Source organism: Notolepis coatsorum (assembly GCF_963971535.1).
Source record: "Notolepis coatsorum genome assembly, chromosome: 5".
Taxonomy (NCBI): domain Eukaryota; kingdom Metazoa; phylum Chordata; class Actinopteri; order Aulopiformes; family Paralepididae; genus Notolepis; species Notolepis coatsorum.
In genome coordinates, this window is record NC_140169.1 from 131,978,087 (window position 1) to 132,001,967 (window position 23,881).

Below are 23,881 nucleotides of genomic sequence, written 5' to 3' on the forward strand. Positions count from 1 at the left end.
TGCATGGCCTATCGCAATGATCACATCACTGAACTTTGATACACACTACAGTATTATGCAACTACGTGGGGCACACAGCTATTTGGCAAACAGTTGTCCAGTGGATAGCTTGCAGTGGGGATCCCTAATAACCTAAAAGTTATGTTATGTATTTTCTTTCAGATATGTAGGTGACATGTATCAACTGTGTAGGCTATGTTTCTCTACCATAGCACCTAAATGTAGTCTACACAAAAAAAACAAATAAGCAAATAAGCCAAAGAATATAACATGACTGTCAGTCATTGTTTGCATTTCTCAGTTTTAACAGACTTCACTAGAGGGCACAATTGCACAGCTACTGGTCTCTGAGATGTCTCACAAATGCTTTATTATTGAATATTATCACAATTTGAGACAACATAATGTGACAAGAGACACATTGGTCTGAACTGGGCCCTGGGCAGTTAACAATCACACTGATAATTGTTATTGTTGTCAAGAGTTAGTATCATTTGGGTACATCTGGCCAAAGTCCAGTCCAATATGGTCCAGATTATGACAAACAAGAGTTACTGTGCCAGACATAACGGTACGGTAGGATGAGCCACACCGAACACAGTTTTGTCATATGCAGTGCAGTCTGTAAGTCTTAGGACAGTGAAACATGTTGTGTTGCTCCAGCACATTGGATTCTAAATGGAATGATGACTGTGAGGTTAAAGTGCAGACATTCAGCTTTAATTTGAGGGTGGTTACATCTATATCAGGTGAACTGTGTAGGAACTGTAGACCTTTTTATGCAAAAGTGATTGGACAAATGAACATGAACTTAAATAAAGTTAGCAATTGTCTTAAATGGTCATTTGTGAAATTATTTTGTCTTTCCTGTCATCAGCTCCTGTTGAGCTGAGTTTTATGTTGTCCAGTCCCGAGGCATCAAAGCAAATATAAATCATCACCTTCCTGTCACTATGAGTGAAAGTACAGATGATAATTAAAGTGACTGTTTCCTGTCTGATTTCTCCATTGACGTCCATAGTGAAGTCATCACACATTGGTTGCCAACAACGAGATTTCTCGTTATTGGCCGCCATGCGTTAGACGCTGTAGTACTGTATTTGTAAATCTGGTATGTCATAAATGTATAGATGTAGCAGTACTGTCTATCTGTATGTCATATATGTTATGATGAATTGAAAATGGGGGACCCTGATGTAAACAAGATGAAGTCTTTCTCTGGTCTGCATCTCCTTAACAATTGTGTGTATTGAGCTGTACTGTATTGCACCCATTCTGCAATCTGTTAATACAATTTTCAATCAATCAATCAATAGACATAGTAGGTATAGGCATAGTAGGATCGTACATACAGGTCAGGTCTAGGATGGCTTCTACCCTTTTGTACTCTGGTACACTGTCTGTGAACAACAGTACACCTGTTTAAACTTTAGTCGATGAATGACTAATATCTACTCCTTCTATAGCAGGGGCTATAGATTAATCTTTTTTTATTTGTATAATAATACATCCACAGAGCTTTTAGAAAGGTGCAGAATAAAGGAATTTATAATTTAACAATTTCTTGCAGATCCAAAATTAATCTTGTTGTTGACTTGTTGCATGCATGTATCCCCTCCCTATTTCTCCCTTGCAATGCAGCCAATTGAATAATGCTGGTGCTCTAATCTGACATCTAGTGGTTGAATGTTATCTATAGCACCTTTAAGCTGCCATGCAAAGTGAGGGTAGTCACTTCAGTGGAGTTCGTGGTCCAGGCTATTTTCAGAGAGTTCAGTTGGTATTTTAGCTTGCAATGTTATCATGCTGAAATAAACCCTTTAATAAGCCATTGAAGATTTTTTTGGGACCTAATGACTCTTTCCATGTGACTGGGATCTATCCCATCTGCTGATGCTAGCCCTATAGACAGGATGTAGAAATGACTAGGTGATTTTAACCTGGACTGATTGAGTAATATTTCAAATAACTTTACAGAGATTAGTTTAGTGGTAACCTTAACCTGTCTCAGCTGATCACTGGACCCACTAGGGCAGGCCTAACCTGAAAAACAGTTCCAGGTCCACACGAATTGATTTAATCTGTTCAAATAAGTGTGATACAATTTCTGCATATTATGTTTCTGACTTAGGCATGTATAAGGAATACTTGTTTAGAGAAATCTCAATCGCACATTATCATAAAAAGACATAAAATAAAACCTGTTATCACAGTGATATCTGATGTGTGATTGATCACGGTTTATGTGGGTTTGGTTTTAGTTTATTCCTTCACCCGCCAGTGGCGAATCCTTATGGAAGCCAACGGAAGCCAGGCCTCCCTATTAAAATATGAATTAATATCAAATATGAAATATGAAAAAAAAAAATATATATATATATATATAATTTTTTTTTAATATAGTTTACATTCTTTTTCATCTGTGCATCTGTGTTTTTTTTTTTTTTTTTTTTTTTTTTTTTTTTAATGTCTCCCTCTTCTCCTTCTCACTCCCTCTAACACACTGTCAGACTCACTGTGCTCACTGCAGCTATAGAGGAGAGGAGGCAGGGGGTAGGTCTCTTTCTCCAGCCTCAACCATGTGATTCAAAATTAATAAAAATATGAATAAAAATATTTAATAATTTTTTTTTTTATAATTTTTTTTTGGCTTCCCCTGTTATTTTACCCACGCGACGCCACTGCTTGATTAGAAATACAAAACAATGATTTAAAAAAAAATTAAAAAAAAAACTTTACAGGGTGGATTATCCCTGGAGTGGATGTACACGGCCACCTGGTAGTGAGAACGCAGCAGAGCTGGGTCCAGCTGAGTCCCCGACTGTAGGCCAGGAGAGTTGAAGTGGAGGTCGAGCAGCGGGAGTGGATGGGGCCTAGGATTCACTAACCTAGGGATGGTGCGCTGGTCCTTCTTGCCCTCCAGGGCGATCAGCAGTAGCTCCCCACACACTTCAGTAGCTTCAGCAGTAGCTTCCCCCAATACTTCCTGGGCCCTCCCACACCCGATGGCAGTAAGGATGGATAATATATTCGCTCCCCAAAGCAGTACCCTTCCTGATTGACGAGTAGAGACCTTTCCCAATGAACTATAGGCAGGGGGGTGGGGAAAGGGTTAAATTGTAATGAGCATTACCCGGAAAGGAAAGGGTTAGATAAAACAGACACGCACACAGTGGTCCCATTGAACTCTCTTTTACTGAAAGTCTGGTTTACGTTACAATGATTTACACATGGATGAAAGTTATTCCCGCACTGGGCACCTAGTGCTCTCGCTCTACAATACAGACTAAAGTTCTTCCCACACTGGGCTAGACAGTAATAACCTCCTCCCTTTAAGGGTTTATCTACTGCTTCGCTTTTCCGTAGGTGGGGAGAGAGGGGAGGAAGAGGGAGAGGGATAAAGGACTCATTCAATGGGATTTTTGTAAAAGAACACACATTATTATCACATTCAACCAAAATGACAGTGGGCCCACGTTGCAAATAAAAGTCCTATCTATAGCCGGCTTTTCCCCAAAATAATAAAGGTCTTGGCGCCCCTAAACACTGTTACCAGCGTCAGTTCAAAGCACTGCTTCTCTTCGCCCCTTAAAGAGCCCGCGCCGCACAGAGAGAATGTCTACCGATAAAGTTTCAGCACTCGGAGCGCTCGCTGTAACCGGCTTGAGTGTACTTAACCAAGTGGCGGGCCTGCTCCCACCACCAACCGTCCGTGTGGTGAGATGGCCGTCGAGAGGTCCCGTGATAGCAGGCAGCGGGGCTGGGTAGACGTTGGGCAGGTGACTGCTGGGGTAACGGCTCGGAGGGGCTGGAGGAGCGTGCAGTGTAGTGACGTCCGCTGCTGGGCTGAAGGGGTGGGGCGACACGCGGGCTAAACTGTGGTGCTAGCCTAACTGAAGCTAAGCTGTGGGTCGTGGTAAACCCCCTGTCATGACGCCTATACTTCAGCTAAAACGCAATGTGGGCAATATCTACCACACTCTTCGGCAGTAGCTCGTCTGCTTCTTCGTTTACAATGTCTCTTCCGCATTAACTAAAAGCTAAGCTATCGCATACTCATTACTAACCCGCTTCGTAACTGGGTTTATATCTCGCATGCTTGATGTCCGGAGCTCCAGCTCCGTGCCACCTCTTCCCTCTCTGGAAAACGATGAAGAGGAAGTTCCTCCGTCGGCGCCGCGCCCTGAGCCCATCCTTCTTCACCTGTGTCTCCCTGCCCAACGTCGCCACCAGCTCCCCCTGGCGGTACCTGTATCATGTCCCACTATTAAGTGTCAATGTTAGGATAGGGAGCATCAAGAGAGGTCAGCAAGTTAAGTGTCAATGTTAGGATAGGGAGGATCAAGAGAGGTCAGCAAGTTAAGTGTCAATGTTAGGATAGGGAGGATCAAGAGCGGTCAGCCAGTTACACAACGTCCTTGCGAACACAGAGAATGCAAGGAATTAACGTTAGACACATTGAATTATTGTTAGACATATTCAGGTGTCTACACATATAGACTCACAGGAATTGTGTAAAGTTGCCCAAATAGTGAAAGGAATAGCAATGCAGTCCCCTTTAATTGATGATTGTTGTTGCTATTGATGTAATACTCAAACAACGTTGTAAGTGAGGGTGGTCCCTCAATGTAAATTTGTAAACGATTGATTGAATGAATGACTGAATGGGTTGCTGTGTTGTCCAGAAGTCTGACCTGAGAACTTCAAAGATTGAGCATCTGCCATTGAACATGTTGCATGGGTTTGAATGTATTTTCTTTTACCTAATTACAGTGTTATATATTACTAATAAGCATGCTGTCTGTGTAAATGTAGATGTCTCTTATGCCAGTGTTTCTCAATCTATTTGATACTGCAGCACACTTAAGAATAAAGATTCCAAGCCACACCTAATAATAATAAAGAATGATCATACAACAGGATATATACTGTAGCAAAAGCAGCTGAAGGCCAATAGTATAATTTATTTACGAGCAGAATGTATTATACTGATTCCATTAAGCTATATTTTAATGAGGAAAATGTTGTATTTATTTTTTATTGACTTTCTTCATATTCAATAAAAATGCATAAGAAAAAAGGGGCTTGATCTCACAACTTGGGCTAAATCTGGTTAGGTGTTGTGCTTGAATGAATGGATGGTGTAAAACAAATTGTGACAAAATTGTGTCTGATGATGAAAATAACTAGATTATCTGTTTTTAGATTAGATTAGATTAGATTCAAATGCATGTCATTATACAGCATGTACAGTTCAACGAAAGTTTGGCATCCAAACAGAGTGAAAATGTAGCAGTAAAGTGCAACAGCAATATACAATGTAGGTGATTAAACTGCACAAAATATACAAATGACTACTGTTTATATTTTAGAATATGTCAAATAGCCTAATAGTCCAGCCACAACAGTTCACCGTTCTGTCCTATTTTAATTGGATCTATGCAGAAAGAGGCTACGCGTGATTTGGGAATACAACCTGCTCCATTGTCTGCAGACAAGGTCACACACCGTACCGTACCTCATCACAGAGACCTTTATCACTTTATGGGATGAGAGGGGAGGAATTGCTTGCTCCGCGCTCGTTGATGTGTATGGATGGAGAGATCATGCTTGCTCCGCGCTCGTTGATGTGTATGGATGGAGAGATCACCACCACGCGCACATACTCGGTCTTATTTACATCTCGGTCTGGGGGTGCACTGTGCGCACGTGTTATATATCCTATCTTTGTCCTGCTCAATGGCAGTGAGTCAGTGACAAACGAATGGCAGAGAAGCAGAGAGTGATGCATGTATCTCCCGTTTTCTATTGCTGGCAGACAGTCATGTTTCCTGGACACGGAGTCAACATTGCGCAATAGGAGCTTCTTCCCATGGACAACATCAGTCCAACACATACCGGGTTAGATTCCCGTATCCATGCAACGGCAGTTCGCGTGCAAGATGCTGAGGAGGGTAATGGATGCAGGCTTTGGCGTCTGAGCTTTCCGTTTGGCTTTCCATAAGGAATTGTATTATTTTGGATGATGCGTGGGGTTTTTCCTGGGGAGCTTATGCTGCACCGCGATTTGGAAATCGGTATATTCGTAAAGAGATCCATGCCCCTGTTGTTGTTGTTGTGCCGTTGTCAACATGTCCCCAGCATCGGCTGCGACGGCCAGTGAGAGCAGCACCACAACCGTTCCTGAGGAGGAGGATTCTGAAAGCTCCCGGGAGGAGGTAGGACCATTTTCATCACCCATTTGAACGACACGGGACCGTAATGTTGTGTGAACGTAATTGACCAAACAGGCTAATACTCGCCGAATCCCTAATCTAATTGCAGAGTAATCTGATTTCAGATATTTACTGTTCAATAGGGCTACTCGTTGGATCAATGCACTGCGCAGCCCTGCAAGTGCCCAACATGGGATAAACGTTTGGCTGTATTTATGGTATACATTTAAATCGTTTATCGTCCTATTTTAGCAATACATGATTAGTGTGTCTGGGCGCGTGCTCAAGATTGTGAACGTACGTGAGTGTTCGCTTGTTTGTCTCGCCTCACTGTAGGCAGTGGTTCTGAATGTGCGGTCTGGGGATCCCCACTCCCCAGGCGTCCTTGAGGGGGTACCATGAGGGGTCCCCGGCAAAATGGGGAATAGTTTGATTTCACTAATATTTAGACATATAATGAGAGAACATAATATACGAATTACTATCTGATCGGTATAGGTTTCACTTTCACTCTCCCCAGAACATTATAGGCAGTTGTACAATTCTGGACAAAATCATATAAAGCAAATGTCTTCTCATGGGGCATGGGTCTCTGGGACAATATAGTTTATCAAATGGGGGTCCCTGGCCAATTTCGTATCAGTTTGGGTCCTTGCCATGAGAAAGTGTGAGAACCGCACTGACATCCATCCCATGACATACTCATTCTGCGGGATGGATATGAATATGACTGACTACACCTAATGCGTGTCACAAAGGAAAGCAATTATTATGGGCTCTATCTTTGTTGTGGTCCAAAGATGCACTGACCATAAGTTGGACAGGCTAGCTGCTCCATACAGAGCAGGGTTTTATAGAGCCAGTCTTAGAAATCACCACCCTGCTGTCATGAGCTATATATATGTGCATTTTCAGTGACTTATTCCTGTCCAATTTGACTATGGAAGTCAATTGAGAAATCGCCCAGGAAAAAGTCACTGAAATTGCACCTATATGCACATAATGACAGGAGGGTGACAACTTATAATTTTCTTTGAACTCTCAAGGACTGGACAAAATAACATTCAGATGTCAATTAGGCCTATATGCCAATATGTATCCACATTTATAGGGTGCTAAGAATTGAACCCTTTCATTAAAAGGTAAAATAACATGCGGATGAGACTTTTGCCGAATTACTGTGAGATTTAAAAATCCATTTGAATAAAAACCTTCTAAGCCCTCAAAATGTTCTTGCAGAAGGTGGGGGCACTTTCACACCGTCCACATGTTTTTAATCAACACATTTTCAGTATGAAAAGATTCACACAACTTACCATCAACATAATGTGATTGCTATTCATGAGAGGCCCCAGTGGACCCCACTATGGGAGGCTGTCGTCCATAACACTGAAGCTGTAGCCCTATTTTCAGAAATGTCCCCTAAAAGTACATGCCCAAGTAAATGGAAGATTGCTCCACTTCTACAATTAATTAGCCAATTAGTCAATTAGCATGTTCTTGGTATCTAGGAACATATGGACCTGGGGGAATGTATTCCCAGTGTCAGAAATATTGTGTCTGGGGCGGTCAGGTGGTGTAGCGGAGATTGTGCTCGTCACCAATGCAAGAGGCTGCGGTCTCGACTCCCGGAGAGTCAGCATTGCCTTGGATTGCCTGATCGCTATACTAACTCATTTGGCTGAGTTAAGGCCTCTACATGCTACAGCAAATTCAAAGCAACTTCGACACAACATCGACAAAGCAACGGTGTTGCAGACACTCTACCTTTATGCTTCTGCAAAATCAACGCGCAGCCTATGTAACATTGTACCCCGTATGTAGCTAGGTTCCCTAGATAGATGACGCTTCCCTTCTCAACCAACCCATTGATAAAAGCAGAAAAATAAGCATAATTTTTACTTCCGGGCGGGGGGTTTCAAAATAAAAGAGCGAGTCTAAAAGCACCGTAAATACGTTTATTTTTTACAATATCTAACGTTACACGAACCTAAACTAATCTAAAGTTAGTTTAGGTTCGTGTTAACGTTAGATAATGTACAAAATAAACTTATTTCCGGTGCTTTTAGTCGTCGCTCTTTTATTTTGAAATTCCCCGACCGGAAGTATTATAGTGTCTATTGCTAGCAGCTTAACTTTTGTCAGCCGGTTCTTTGCTTTTTAACGTAATTTCATTAGTTTCCAATGGAGAGGAGAGAAAGACCGGCTCACATGCAGCTCAAACTACCTATTGGAATAAATTAATTGATTGATGTTTAACTTGTCCCTGTGTGTGTCCAGTCATTTCGACTAGCAAACGTTGTATTTAACGTTAAAGTTACCTCAGGATAACATTGTATTTAGTTGGTTAGCTATGTAGCTATAGCATTTTGTATAGCACCAATGCTAGCTGGCTGGCTACAGCTTTATTTACTAAATTATGGAGGCTTTTTTATCGTCAAGGTAAGAGAGGATTTGTCATGATCAACTGAAGGCGTATGCTATGGAACAATATGTGCTTGGGTTTTCAGAAAAAGGCCAGCTATGTGACGCTAATTATTTAGCATCAACGCTGGCTGGCTACAACAATGGCGGATGGTATTCTCTGCGAGACCTATATTATTCTATGACAGCCCCGCCCCCATTCGCTAACCAACCAATCACTGCTACGCAATATCAACGCAACGGTTGTTTAGGTTAGATTTTGGAGACATGTACGCAGATTCCTCGCAACACAGTCTACAAGACCCTAAACAACAACCGCGCTGAAATCGCGCTGATGTTGTGTTGAAGTTGCTTTGAAGTTGCTGTAGCATGTAGAGGCCTTTAGGGGGAGGGAAGCCGTGGGTGAGTCCTGGGCGTTGTGGACAGCGACCCCTACAGTTCGGTCGGGGCGCCTGCACAGCGAGGGTAGGATCTGGAGAGAGGTAGTGCGACCTTCCACACGTTACACTCTCCCAGTGAGAATCTGCGCTGCCAGGCTGGCTGCCGGCTGGCTGCACATGCGTCAGATCCGATCTCGCTCACTGAGTTCATTCACTACCTTCTTGAGATCAAGTGTACAAAAAATCTAAGCAAATGAATAAAGGGAAGATTATAAAAAATGGCAGTGTTTAATCTGGGTTTAGTCATTTCCTCACAGTTTTACGATAAAAGAGAGATAGAATTAGCATATTCTGATAAATTCTTATTTTCGGAAAATCTTAAAAACATTGGTAAACAAACATAGTGCTGAAAATATACACTTTGACTGCTGTTTTGACAGGGTTATGGTCTTTACTCTTGGCTACATTAGAAAAAGAAACACAACAAAAGGTCCCCTGTCTTATAAATTGCCTTTTCCAGTGTTTAGCATTGTTTTCTAGCAATGGTGGTTTGGTTTGTATCAATGGGGTCTGTGTCTCTAATTCAAATTTTGGCGCATTGCTCCAATTCAGTTGAGACAATATCCTCCCCCAGTGAACTAAGCCATTCTGATTTGACTCGCTATACTACAGTAGCAAGGAGCTGATCTGCATAACTAACGCCCCCTCTATGGTTGTAGCGCACTCAACAACAGAGCAAGTGGAAATACTGACACTTCCTCTCATGCGGGTGCCGACAGAGAGAATCAACAATTCGCTCAACAACGGAGCAGTGGGAATAATGCGGAAGCGGTCTCCCTGTCCCTGACGCTTGAAGCCTTTCTCCAACGCGTTCGTGTTTCCTCGTCTCTGATTGGCCAGGTCATGTGACATGTACGCCCAATCGTGGGACCGCAAGTTTCTACACTGGTTAAGCTTAGGCGCTCTTTCGAAGTTGGTTAAGGTTAGAGTTTGTCTTAGAGCATGGCGATAGAACGCCTGCCCTGATTCCAAACTCTAACCTTAACCAACTTCGAAAGAGTCGCCTAAGCTTAACCAGTGATAAACTAGGCGTTAGGTAGTTTGCAGGCTGTTCGACCCGGAAATAGGCGCAGAACTTGCCGTCCCACGTTTGGCGCACATGTCACATGACCTGGCCAATCAGAGCGCAAAACGGGAACCCGGAAACACGGATGCATTGGAGAAAAGCTACACGCGTCCCTGACTCTCCCTCTCTCTCCCTCTCTCTCTCCACGGTCCACCTGCATTTTACACACAATTGCTCGAGCTGCTCACACAGCGCACACGCGCGCACAGAGCGATGTATCCTCTCTCTCTCTCCCTCTCTCTCCACGGTCCACCTGCATTTTACACACAATCCCTCGAGCCACTCACACAGCGCACACACATGCACGGAGCGATGTATCCTCTCTCTCTCTCTCCCTCTCTCTCTCCATGGTCCACCTGCATTTTACACACAATCGCTCGAGCCACTCACACAGCGCACGTGCGTGCACGGAGCGATGTATCCTCCCTCTCTCGCTCGTTCTCTCTCTCGCTCTCTCTCGTATACATGTATCACGCTGTGTGGGTGACTGTCACTCAAAGCGCTTATTGGGCCCAGCCCAAAACAGCTTGAAATCTTGAAGTGGAAAAATGCTGCTTTAGTTTAGAGTACTTGATTAGAAATACAAAACAATAAATCTTTTTTTGAAAAAAACATTACAGATGTATTCCATAGACTCACAGGAATTGTGTAACATTGCCCAAATAGTGAAAGGAATAGCAACACAGGGGACCTTTAATTAATACAGTCTGTATTGATCGATTTATGATAAAACAGCAGGGTTAATACAGTTTAACAGGTTAATTACAAATTGATGTTAAATCCAATTTTAGATGGAGCTACATCGCTTCATGATATCCACAGGGACAGTGTTAAAACCAGAAACACTATATGAAAACCATTTGTAATTTTTTATAGAATTAACACCCGCATCCCAAAACAGTTTTATGCACATTCATTTTAGTTTGACAGTTATTGAGAGTAAATTAGTTTCAATATGGCCACCATGTCATCTGGGACACTGAATCCCTGTTAATTACAGCTCCATGAAATGATAAGGTAGCAGTCCCTATGAGACAAGGTATCGCTATTCTTTCATCTACAATACATAATTTCATGGAATTGTAACACAAGGATTCAATGTCCCCGATGACATCACTGGTGGTCATATTAAAACTCATTTACTTTCATTAACTTAAACTAAATTAATGTGTGCAAAACTGTTTATAGAGTCTGTGTGTGAGATTATGTGCAAAATAAATCGGCGTTGCTTTTTGGTGAAGTGTTAAATCACGTTTCGATAGTGTATACATTTCCTTAACGCTTTCTCCTGCCATTCAAATGGATCACGTCAGTCAAATAAAAAAAATATCCATGATTTCAACTGTCCTCTTCTCATGTAGTTTATTATTTCGTTTTCTGTGTGAGGAATATGACATATTTCTTTCCTATTGCTCACTTTGCTTAAGCTTCAGATGAAAATAGAACATTAACATACCGTGTTAAAACTTGCCCTAGGCACCGTGGTCAACTCAGAGGCTTCAAGTCACACTGGAATAACCTTTTGATGACCCTTATACTCTTCTCTAGAACACACACGTGTGTTACTAACACACAGGCACTTGAAAAGAATAACGCTGTTGTTGTTGTTGTTGTTGGTGTTGTTATTCTTGTTGTTTTTTACTAGGGCTGCACAGTAAATTCCGCAGAGTAAATTTTACTCAAACTAAGTACATTTTACTCAAACTGTTTAGTAAAATGTACTCTGCAAAATTTACTGTGTGGGTATCGCCACTGATTTCCCAAAATGATCCGATTCCAATTCACAAGGTCCCGATTAGATTCGATTTCCGATTCAATGGTTCAAGGAACCCTCTAACATGTTGCATTGTTAAAAATATCAATGTTTATATTAACTCCTTCAGCGCCAGTCACGATGATAGTCGGGTTAACTCGCCATCGCTTGAGCGCCAATCACGAGTATAGTCAGGCTTTAATCGTTATTTCTTTTATTAGCAATATCCATTCATTTTCATCCATCCAGCCTGATGTTATCATTGGGAATGGGTCTGAGCTCGCAAAAGGGCAAATACCGCCGCCTACGCCTTCCAGCTGGTATTGCACTCCATTGGGAATGGTGTAGTTTCTTTTCTGGGACGATCCGAGCCGTGTGGGCGGGGTTTAAATACTCAGGCGAGGTAGGCCTCAACAACGATGGCATGGAACAGTAACCCTGCCCGCCCGTCAGTGTGTAACGGTCGGTAATGTGGTACGGACCTCCACGAGCAGTATTTGGAATGGCAATCAGATAATTGGATTATTTCTTTTGCATTACATCAGATACAAGGTAAGAACACCATATATAAATTTGATCGTTGATCTGATATTTATTTCTACCCCGATCGACGCTGTCTCTGTGTGTGTGTGTGTGTGTGGTTCTGTGCCGTTGAGTGCAGGAGGGGACTGGGGGAGCCTCGCGCTACGAGGCTCTTTTCATTCTTACACAAGGAAGGATAATAATGATGATCTAGTGTTGATTTCAGGAAGATTCGATAATCAGGTGAAAAATTACAACGTGTTTAGTGCATTCCACTAAAACGCTATTATCGCGTCTTTCTTTGGAATTACTCAGAAGCACCCAAACTATATTCATATTCAAAACGGTATAAAACGGAAATGTACCGATGAAAAAACAATCCGTTTTGTACATGTTGACTGGAAGCAACTCACTGATAATCGATGGGTGTATTAGACCCATAGCTATAATTTAAGATATATTTTAAGCACTCGCAAATCTCGCAGTCCCCCCATTGATTAAAGCGGTGGCGTACTAGACCTATATCGGGCATATCGCTCCGGCGCTGAATGAGTTAAGAACTGACTCGCAAGCAGTTACATGAATGTATTTTTTATTGGAACATTGGCTTTTGCATTATGTGATGTCTCAGTAAGTGGTTTCGTCGATTTGATGTATTTCCCCAATCATTATCTATGTCTGTCACTATAGCCAATGGAAATGCTAGAAATGGTCACATGGTAGGGCGGCTACGTGGCGTAGTGGGCAAGGCGCTCGCCACGAAATCTGGAGACGCTGGGCTCGCCTGTTCGAGCCCAGCGCTCCACATTTGCTTTCAGTTTAGCTGGTCGTCTGTACTAATACACATTGGCCGTATTAGGGGGTGGGAAACTGATGGGTGGGGATCCGGCGTTGTGGACAGCGACTCCTACAGGTCGGTTGGTGCGCCTGCGCAGTAAAATCAGGAAGTGTCTGGGGCAGCGTGAGCCTCCCACGCGTTACTCCTCGCCACTGAGAGATCGAGCTGCGCAGGTGAAAAGATGCGACTGCTGTTACCTCAAGTACCGGAGGGGACTTGTGCTATGTATGACTTAGTCCACATTGCAGCCGGCTTGTGGGAGGCAAGAAACAGCGTTCGTGACAGGGGAGGGTTGAATTGGATGCTACGAAATTGGGATGGGAGAACATATAGAAAATGGGAGAAAAAAGTGGATAAAAAAAAAAAATTGTCACGTGGGCTGGGAGAACCAATGGAAAATTCCTATCCAGAGGCCAAACTTAATTGCCGACCCCTGGTCTACACCCTCCCCAAACCGATAGTGGGGCAATGCGCACAATGACCAGGAAGGGAATTGGCATAACGACTAAATTGGGGGATGAAAAAATAAAAAAATAAAAAAAATATGATTATAATTTTCAAATATTATTCAAATGAAGATCGATTAAGAATCGGGAAATCGATTTTTTTTAACCCAGCCCTATTGTTTACAGTTCTTGGTTCATCTGGGGACACATTTGTGCCAGTAATAAATTTACATGACTGGTTGTAAAATGAACCAATAATTGAAAAGCACAATGTGACACTAGATGTGCATCAACATTTGGGCTTCCTTGAGTTTATTTTTACCTGCAGGGTATAGGTTCTCTGAGCACAGAGTCTCTTTTACAGCAACGCCCTGCTTCACACTCACAGTTGCACAAAGTTAGACCTGAGAGCTGGCCAGTACAACCAGTCTGACACTGTTAGCCACATAGATATATATAAAGACTAGATGACTCACCTGCGCTGCTGGCCAACGGAGACCGACGTTGCCACATGGTGGCCATATTGCTACAGGGTAACACGGCACTCATAACATGAATGTCTAGTCACTCTAGTGCATGTACTATTGAAATAACCATAGCTTGCTCAATTTTCAACCGTTTGGTTTGTTAAAAACGTCAGAGATGTAGTTATCATACTGCAGAATAATGGACTTTCATGTGAAAAAAAATTAAAATTAAAAAGATTCTTCCAAGCTTTTATAATAAACCAAACCGCTTGTAAATCCGTCAAGATTTCAGCGAGTTAAGAGTATTTTTGTTTGTGCAAATCACTCACCTTAAAGCAGTAGTTAACTGTAGCAAGATGGCCACCAGTGAACTACACGGGAGACTCCGCCTTGCGCCATCTAGTCTTTATATATATCTATGGTTAGCCACACTGAGAAGCTCCACTGTGAATGAACGTTATTAATTCACTTCCCTACCCAGATCTTTCCTGCTGGTCTGGGGGATCAAACCAGCAATGCTTTGGTTGGGGTTAACGGGCCAATTCACCCCAAATAAAAAAAATTATTTCCCCTCTCACGCAGAGATGTCTGCTGTCATTCCAGTACAATGGAGGTGAATGGCACTTGGTTTGTGGTGCTCAAAGAAAGCACCAACAAATATTTCTACTTTGGTAGAAAATAGTTCCTATATGAAACTGCTCACAACAAGGTCTGTGGATTATCTTGAGAAACCGGGTCATGATTTCTGGAAAGAGACATTGTTGTTGAGTTTTTCAAATGTATTTATTTGGTGGTTTGAGCGCCATTCAGCTCCATTGCATTGGAGTGACGGCAGACATCTCCAAAACTAGACAAATCTTTTACAATTTTGGGTGAACTGCCCCTTTAAGAGTTTACTGATCAGCAGGTATCAGGCATTTATAAATGATAGCAACCGGACTAGCGAGCTGCACTTCCCTTATAACATGGTCTATCAAGGAGTGATTTAGTCTCTCCTTTTGCTCAGTTGTCTTCTGCCCAGTGCTTGAGCTGTATGACTAATTGGTTGATAAATAATTCAAATGAATACATTGGCAGTTGGTGTCCAGTATGCTCAACAGGCACACGCAATTATCACATATGCCAAATCAGAAAAACAACACATGCTTCAATCACAACAAAACCAACCCCCTCATTCCTAACCTCAGTTGTTTGCTATGTCAAGGTAGCTTTCAAGACTCAAGATTCAAGATTCAAGAGTTTATTTATCATATATACCTGGGTATACTTACTGATTCTATGGTGAGGAGTGGTATTTAACCTCTCAATGTATTAAATCAGTGTTTCCTAAGCTATGAATTGGGACCCAAAATGGATCATGGGCCTGCTTCTGGTCATGTTAAAGACTGTTTTGATGAGCTTGGGTCCCAGGATGAGATTAAACTTGATCATGTGGGTCACAAGCTGAAAAAGTCTTGATAGCCCATGATACAACTGATTAATTTGATCAGTTTGTTGCAATAATTACCCCAAGATAATACACAATCATCCATCGGCTGTTATTTGGACAATGAGGTGTGCATGGTGAGATAACATCATGCTGTATAAGCAGCATGCAATCTTGTGTTAGCATTGCTCCGTCTCGTATGAATACACACGCTACTGGAAGAGAGCCTGTGACAGAGGCTAATAAGCAAGATAATTAACATTCTTTCAATTATGTCATATGAATTTGAGCCACCTTGGCACGTTTCATGATTCTTAGTCAGATCACCGTAACTAAGCTTGCATGAACATGATAATTTCCCGCCAAATTATATATATATTTATTAATTATTATATATATCATCAAAATGAAGCCACTGAAAATGTTAATACAATAGCAGTCAACCGCAGAACATGTTTCAAATTTGGGGGGAAATTATGTTCATGCAAGCTTATAGTTATGGTGATCTGACTAAGAATCAAACGACACTTCAACACGCTACCCACGAGGAGCGGGAATCGAACCAGGAACCTCTGGATTACCAGATGAGTGCTCTACCTCCCGAGCCACTGTCGCCCCGTTTAGCATGACCAGTAACTGTATATATTACTGTATTTTTACTGACATTTGTATGGTTATTACCAGAGAACCAAACAAAATATTCCAGTTTCTACTGGGTTTTAGATTACTCTCAGACAAAAGAAACATCTGAATATTACATGAAAAAATGGTTAAGACAAGGATGGAGTTTAAATTTACATGATTATGTCTTCACAATTTCTGTGACTGCTCTTTGAATAATTAGTTTTTCTCCCTTTCGGTTCAACTTCAGAATTCCTATTGCCATATATGCAAAACAAAGCCAACCATTAGCGAAACAGGAAAACCACATACTGTAATAACACATCAAACTGAAGTTGTGCAACACTGCAGTGCACTCAAAATAGCCTTTTTCATCAAGCTAATGAGGCAAAGCATGCCCTTGCCCTTTGGCCCACAGTATGGTAAACAAACCATTATTCTTTATCAAAGGATACATATGTTATAAGATGCAGTCTTATATCATAACTTAAAGGAACACGCCAACATTTTGGGAAATCAGCTTACCGTCTTCTCCAGAGAGAGACAAGAAGATAGATACCAGTTTCCTCTCTGTGCGTTCAGTAGAAAGCTATCTGGCTGCACGTTAGCCTAGCTTAGCACAATGAATGGAAGCGGACATGGCCGGTTAGCCTTCGGGAGAGGTGTTAGTTGGAATATGCCTAGGCTAACCGGCCATGTCCGCTTCCATTCATTGTGCTAAGCTAGGCTGATGCTTTCTACAGAACGCACAGAGAAAACTGGTATCTATCTTCTTGTCTCTCTCTGGAGAAGACGATAAGCTAATTTCCCCAAATGTTCTTTTAAATCCTTTACAGTCCAATCCACGGCTATGTGTGTAGCACACTATGTGCATTATTATCTGTGCTGCTTAAACAGAGGCTGTGGTGTAACACAAGCTGGAAAGTGTGTCATGTTCTATTGATTACCGTGGCAGAGAGAGCGCACACACTGCCAGTGAATACATATTCTGCCTGCAGGAGATTCCCCCCAGTGGGGATGTTCATTAAACCCTTCTGCCCTTCGGGGTGTTGGGTTAGGCTTGTAAGGGCGCCACGTGACCCCAGGTGGGGGAAGGTAATTATGGCATAAGAACATGATCATCCATTATTTACTACGGTCCTCTGTCATATGAAGAAGACAGCGTAGATGTCACATTCATATGTGTTGTGGTCAGCTCTTGTGACTATCATTGTTATTATCGTTATGCATAGTTTTAACTATGCAAAGTAGTATTAAACAGATTGAGAATCGGTACATTTCTTGCTGCCAAAAAAACATGTTACCCTCCTATAATGTCCTCCCTGCTGATGCCTACTTGCCCATATGTGCATACTCAGAGTTAATTATATTGTTATATTGTTTACACCTTACATCTTATCTTATTTTACACTATACACAATCAAATTAATCTGTCTCTGCCTTAATGCAATTTATGTCTGGTATGAATATGTTTGAATGAGCTTCGCCATCATAGAAATAAGATAAGGTGGAGTAGGAGAATCGTCGCCGTCATCCCTCCTTACTTTGGGCCCTTGAATCCCTGTCAAGTGTTTGTGGCTGCAGTCCCATAAGGCACGACTCGCCGTAATGCAGGCACTGGGGCTTGCAGTGCCCTGAGGTGGAAAGATATGGCACCGGCTTCATGGTGCCTGTCTGGCTGAAATTATTATAATTTTTTGATCCAGTTTTCTCCCCATTTTCTTTTTTTCTCCCATCCCAATTTCGTGTATCCAATTCTTCCCTCCCCTGTCTTGAACGTTGCTAGACTATGCCTCCCACAGGTCGGTTGTAGTGAGGACAGAAGCCTTGCATCACGTGTCCCCTCCGGTACACGAGGAGGCAGCCTGTCGCATCTTTTCGCCGCAGCAGCTCGAACTCTCAGTGGCGAGGAGTAACGCGTGGGAGGCTCATCGCACCGGCGTCACCAAACCGACCTGTAGGAGTCGCTGTCCACAACGTCAAATCCCCACCCACCGGCTTTCCCACCCTCTAACACTTGCCAATTGTGTTAGTATGAACGACTGGCCAGCCGGTAGCAACGCAGAGAGCTGGGCTCGATCCCAGCATCTCCTGCGTTAGAGGCGAGCGCCTTGCCTTGACATTTCTTTATTTCTTTATTTCTTTGTCTCGAAAATCCACATTAAAAGATAAATAAAACGGTAAAAGATAAAACACCAAACATAAAAGATAAATGAAACAATTAGGGCTGACCTTCGAAGCTTTTTTTGGCAATCGAAGCTTCGGGGCCGAGCTTCGATTTTAATTCGAAGCTTCGAGAAAAAAAATATATATATATTAAAAAAAAAAAAAAAAAAAAAATTTGTATCTTATGTTGTGGGACTTGTACAGCACTTTGGTAAACTTTGTTGTTTTTAAATGTGCTCTATAAATAAAGTGGATTGGATTAATTAATTAAGTAGCCCCTTTCGTGACTGTGACGCAGCCAACAAGATTTCACTCGGCTGCCCTGCCTGGGTGCAGTGGGGCTGCTCTCACAGCCAACGACATGACATTACATAATTATGTTGCAACCTTCGTCTATCAAGCAAACAATTATATAAATATTTATATAGAGACAAAGGCAGAATTCGACTTAATTAAGCACGTTTTATTAAGACATATTTTTATATGGGTCGGGACTCGTTAAAAAAGCAGCACAATGAACACAAATCTGTCCGACATAGTCTTAAATAACAAACGGCATTGCTTCGCTTCTTCGTCGACATGTCTGGTGCACATGTCCTTGTTGTTTTCAACACAGATAATCTCCACGTGCTTGTTGTAGAGAGGTGGAGTCGAGGCGCCGCTTACTTTCGTTTCATTGGAATGGAGGCAGGAAGGCGCCGCTTACTTTCGTTTCATTGGAATGGAGGCGCAAGATTTTGAAAAAAAAGAAAAAAAAGAAAATGTATTAAAAATTTTAAATTTAGGTTTTTCTTTTTTTTTTACTTCAATTTTTGTTTATGTTTGAAGCTTGTGCCATCGAACGAAGCTTCGAAGCTTCGAAGTATTTAAGACAGCCCTAGAAACAATCTCCATAAAAGCACAAAAAAAAAACAATGGATGTGTTCGAGAAGGAGCAGGTAGAAGCCATTCTTCACATTAAAAGGGTGTGGTTTAAAATGATTTTATTCTTCATTTCCAAATATATATACAGTAAGTGGCATTCACATTTATTTTGGTATATAAAAAAACAGAATTATTGATAGTAATTAGGATTGTGCTTTTAGTTTTTCTCAATTAGTTTCTTAAAGTTGATAACAGGAGTTTTAATGGGGAGTGAGTTCCTTTTGATCGTAACAAGCAAAGACAAACACACAAAGAGTTGGCTTACTACTCATGCATAAACTATATCAAAGCACTTAGAATGTTGAATATTTTCTTAAATATTTCATATGCTGCAAAGAGTAGCTGCTCCCAGCCTCAGTGTTTCTACATGTGCAGAGGGAAGCAAACTATACCTCTGCAAATATATGTTGTATATGCACACTAGACACTTAGATCAGTTACATCAAGTTGTGATTTTATGTTAACAAGGAGGTGATTTTGTCCCATTACATTACTGGGCTAATTAAGTGACTGCTGAGATACTACTTGATGCAGCTGAAAGCTTTTCCTAATTCCTAATTGAATTCACGATACACATAAAAGGCTTTGTTGTCAATAAAGAGTACATGTTTGAACGTTCTCAATGAGGAGACATTTGCAGTGCCGGCGTTCCATAGTCTCACCAGTGTTTCCCTCTCCCCTTGTGTGCAGCAGCGGCCCTTGAAGCAGTCCTTGAGTAAGTCCTTGTGTCGGGAGAGCCACTGGAAATGTCTGCTCCTTTCCCTGCTGATGTACGGCTGTGTGGGGGCCATGACCTGGTGCCAGGTGACCGAGGTCACGCGCCTCTCCTTCGACAGTGCCTACAAGGTGTGCCTAAACAGTGCCTAAATAATTATTTATTATTCATACTTACTATGTACCACTGCTGCTAAAAGTTTTGCACTAAGTTCTCGTTTTACCTCTATATTTACATTCACTCATACATTCACTTCTTTTTAGCTACTGTCTACATTGTATATAGTCCTGTATACTGTCCATATGTTACCTTATGTTTATAGTGTACTATATGTGTGTTACTTTATGTTTATATTAGATCTTGTTTTATATATACACCGTGGGAAGGGGGAAACGCAATTTCATTTCTCTGTATGACTTGCACATTACGAGAGGTGACAATAAAGCTGACTTTGACTTTGACTTTGACTTTGACTTTGACTTTGAAGGGCAAGTCCATGATGTACCACGACAGTCCCTGCTCCGACGGCTACATCTACATCCCCCTGGCCTTCCTGGCCATGCTCTACGTGGTCCACCTGGTGGAGTGCTGGCACTGCTACGCCAAGAGCGAGCTGCAGCACAAGGTTTGATAACTGGCAGTATGTATGTGTATGTAATGTAATGTATATATATATGTATATATGTGCATATGTAGGTATAATAGTTGTATATATGTATAAGAACTGGCTAGAGGAACTATACAGGGTAACCTACAGTTTTGGCAAATATAAGGTATTATTAAACAATTTATTGTTAACTAAGTTCTTTTTTTCAATATAAGTCTAGTAATGTATGAATTAGTAAATATAATATAGTATGTTCTGATGAGTAAAAAGGGGTGGGATTAAATAAATGTATGCTAGCTTCCCACTCCTTTTCAAATATATAATCCTTTTCCTTTTTTGTAAATGACAAAAAAAAATAATAATTAGAATTTGACTTTTTTGTTTGTTCTTTGTTATTTTTTATTTCTTATTTTTTATATACATTTATTGTTTGAACGGCTTAAGCTATATCTGTACTTGATATTAGTTTGATGTGTTGCATATTTTAAATAAACGTCAATCAATCAATCAAGGTGGACGTGGAGAGCGTGGCAGAGCGTGTCCAGCGCATGCAGCAGGCCACGCCCTGCATCTGGTGGAAGGCCATCAGCTACCACTACGTCAGAAGGACTAGGCAGGTGACGAGGTATCGCAATGGAGACGCGTACACCACCACGCAGGTCTACCACGAGCGGGTCAACACCCATGTGGCTGAGGCGGAGTTTGACTACGGGAACTGTGGGGTTAAGGACATCTCCAAGCACTTGCAAGGCCTGGATGACTTCCCCGTCACCAGGCTAAGGTTCACCAAGTGCTTCAGCTTTGCCAACGTGGAGTCCGAGAACTCCTACCTGACCCAGCGGGCCAGGTTCTTCACGGAGAACGAGGGGCTGGATGACTACATGGAGGCTCGGGAGGGGATGCACCTGAAGAATGTAGACTTTAAAGAGTACATGGTTGCCTTCTCTGACCCCGACCACCAGCCCTGGTACATCTCCAACTACGTCTTCTGGGCGGCAGCCACCTTCACCTTCTCCTGGCCCCTGCGGGTGATGACGGAGTACCGCACCGCCTGCGTCCACTACCACGTAGAGAAGCTGTTTGGCTTCGACTACGTCCCCGCCACGCCCTCAGAGGAGCGGCCGCACTGCCGGCGAATACCGCGGGTCAACACCATAGACAGCACCGAGCTGGAGTGGCACATCCGGTCCAACCAGCAGCTGGTGCCCAGCTACTCCGAGGCCGTCCTCATGGACCTGGCCCAGCTTTCGGGGAGCTGCAATAGCTACACGGCGTGCGGCGGGTACCGTCAGAACTGCGAGCGCTGCCACCGCACCATCAGCAGCTCCTCCATCTTCTCCCGCAGTGCCCTGAGTATCTGTAACGGCGGCAGCCCGCGCATCCCCTTCAGCGCCAGCCGCTTCTCCCTGAGCCGCCTGTATGGCTCCCGGCGCAGCTGTCTGTGGAGGAGCAGCGGGAGCCTGAATGAACAGTCCTGCCCCACTGAGAGCACACGCTGCCTGTCAGACCAGCAGACCAGCGAGGAGAGTCCCCCGGCCTACCAGGATGCACTCTATTTCCCGGTCCTCATTGTACATCGCAACGAAGGCTGCCTCAACCACAACCACCGCTCGCTGCACAGAAACGGCGCCTGTGTGGAGACCTCCCTATGACCCACTGCTGTGAGGATTGACCAGGGCACGACGGAATGTAATGGTACTTTTCCCTGGAAGGGCCTCACTGGTTGACCATGCCTTCCCTTTACTCCAGGGATGGCCAATGAGGATCTTTCCCCCCCAAGATTTCTCTAAAGGTAACTCAAATGAGACACGAGTGACCATAAACAAGGACTTGGGAAAGATAAGCGACTCACAAGGAAATCATAATCTGCAGAAACCTATATCATGAGTAATATCATGGGAGAAACTAAAAGTGTGTGTGTGTGTGTGTGTGTGTGGGATAGACTGAGAGTGTTGTATGGAACTCTATGTGTGGCTTTGAAAGACCATATTACTCACTACTGGACAAATCACAGTTCTTTGTTCATCTGAGTTTCCGTTTTGGTAAGGAAAGGTGTCATGTTGCTGTCCTGCAATATCTATAAATAGAGGAGGCAAATAAGCAAGAAAAACATCCCACACATTTGCAACACCCAGCTATACTACAGTAGGACTGTCAACGGATGTAATGACATTATACTTCCTGACTGGCTAAATATAGCAACACAGTCAATGAATAATTTAGTACAGGAGAGCCAAAGGACACTGGAACTTCAAACTGCATCCACAAGAGCAACACGTCTTCAGATCTTCAAATCGATCACATTAATACTTTGCAATGCCGTGTTTTTAAAAATGTATTATGATCAATATCAACTTTTCTCAGATGTCCAACTGAATGATGAGTTCACATAGTGATAACAACATAACGATGATGGCTCATCTGGTGTAAAGGTTCCACTCAGAGAGTTTCTTTTCATTTGATATTTGGCAACACGTTTTCTTCAGCCTACCTCTTCATTTAAGTGCCTAATGACTGACCTTTACTTGGCTTAGATTTTATTTTTTTTAAAGATACATTTTTAGCATTTTTACAGCTTTTTCATCGGATAGGAGGACAGGCAGAGGAAAGTTAGGAGAAGATTTGGGGAGGACATGCAACAACACAGGTCCCGGGGCCGGACTCGAACCCCGGATGCTGCGATTATAGTGCAAGCGCACTTACGTGGTGCGCCACCGTGGCACCCCGGCTTAGAATATTTCATCTGAACATTTACCTGTTAAGACTTAAGAGACAAAGTTGAAGATAACAGATCCGTTGGCAGTGGATAGCGATTAAAAGGTATAAATGCTAGTTGTGGTCACTAATTGGAACATGGGGATACCCTTGATCAGACCCAGAAAAATGTGTGATTTGCTTTTCAGTTCTCGTACAGCCGACCACATGCTGTGGCTGATGTATATCAGAGAGACAGCCAGACGACCATTAAATAGCCTGGAAATAGGCGGAGGCCTGCATTGGACCACTGATAATGTCAGACCTAATAATACAACAGGGTAATGTGAAAGGCCTAAAAACAAACGTCATCTCAACTGATTTCACACAGTACCCTAGCCGTGCCAGTCACGGGGGAGGAATATTGCCGTAACGCCAACAATCCTATTCCAATCAACTGTAAATAATGATGACAATCGGCACATGATGCAGCTCATATCTCGGATTAATATCGTAAAAGAGATTAAATCTATGCTTATCTTTAGCTATGAAATCTT

The 23,881-nt window shown here is 42.5% G+C and overlaps 2 protein-coding genes across 2 annotated transcripts in view; one reads left to right on the forward strand and one right to left on the reverse strand.

Moving 5' to 3' along the window:
- Positions 1–23,881, reverse strand: part of LOC311228354 (phospholipase B1, membrane-associated-like) — a gene marked incomplete at both ends in the record, with an annotated part of 540,482 nt that overhangs the window by 317,066 nt on the left and 199,535 nt on the right. The window lies entirely within an intron of this gene.
- Positions 6,132–22,282, forward strand: tmem151ba (transmembrane protein 151Ba; the record flags this gene model as incomplete). Its single annotated transcript, XM_084315019.1, has 4 exons — positions 6,132–6,218; positions 19,999–20,154; positions 20,511–20,648; positions 21,143–22,282. 4 exons carry the CDS (start codon positions 6,132–6,134, stop codon positions 22,280–22,282), a joined length of 1,521 nt encoding a protein of 506 aa, XP_084171145.1.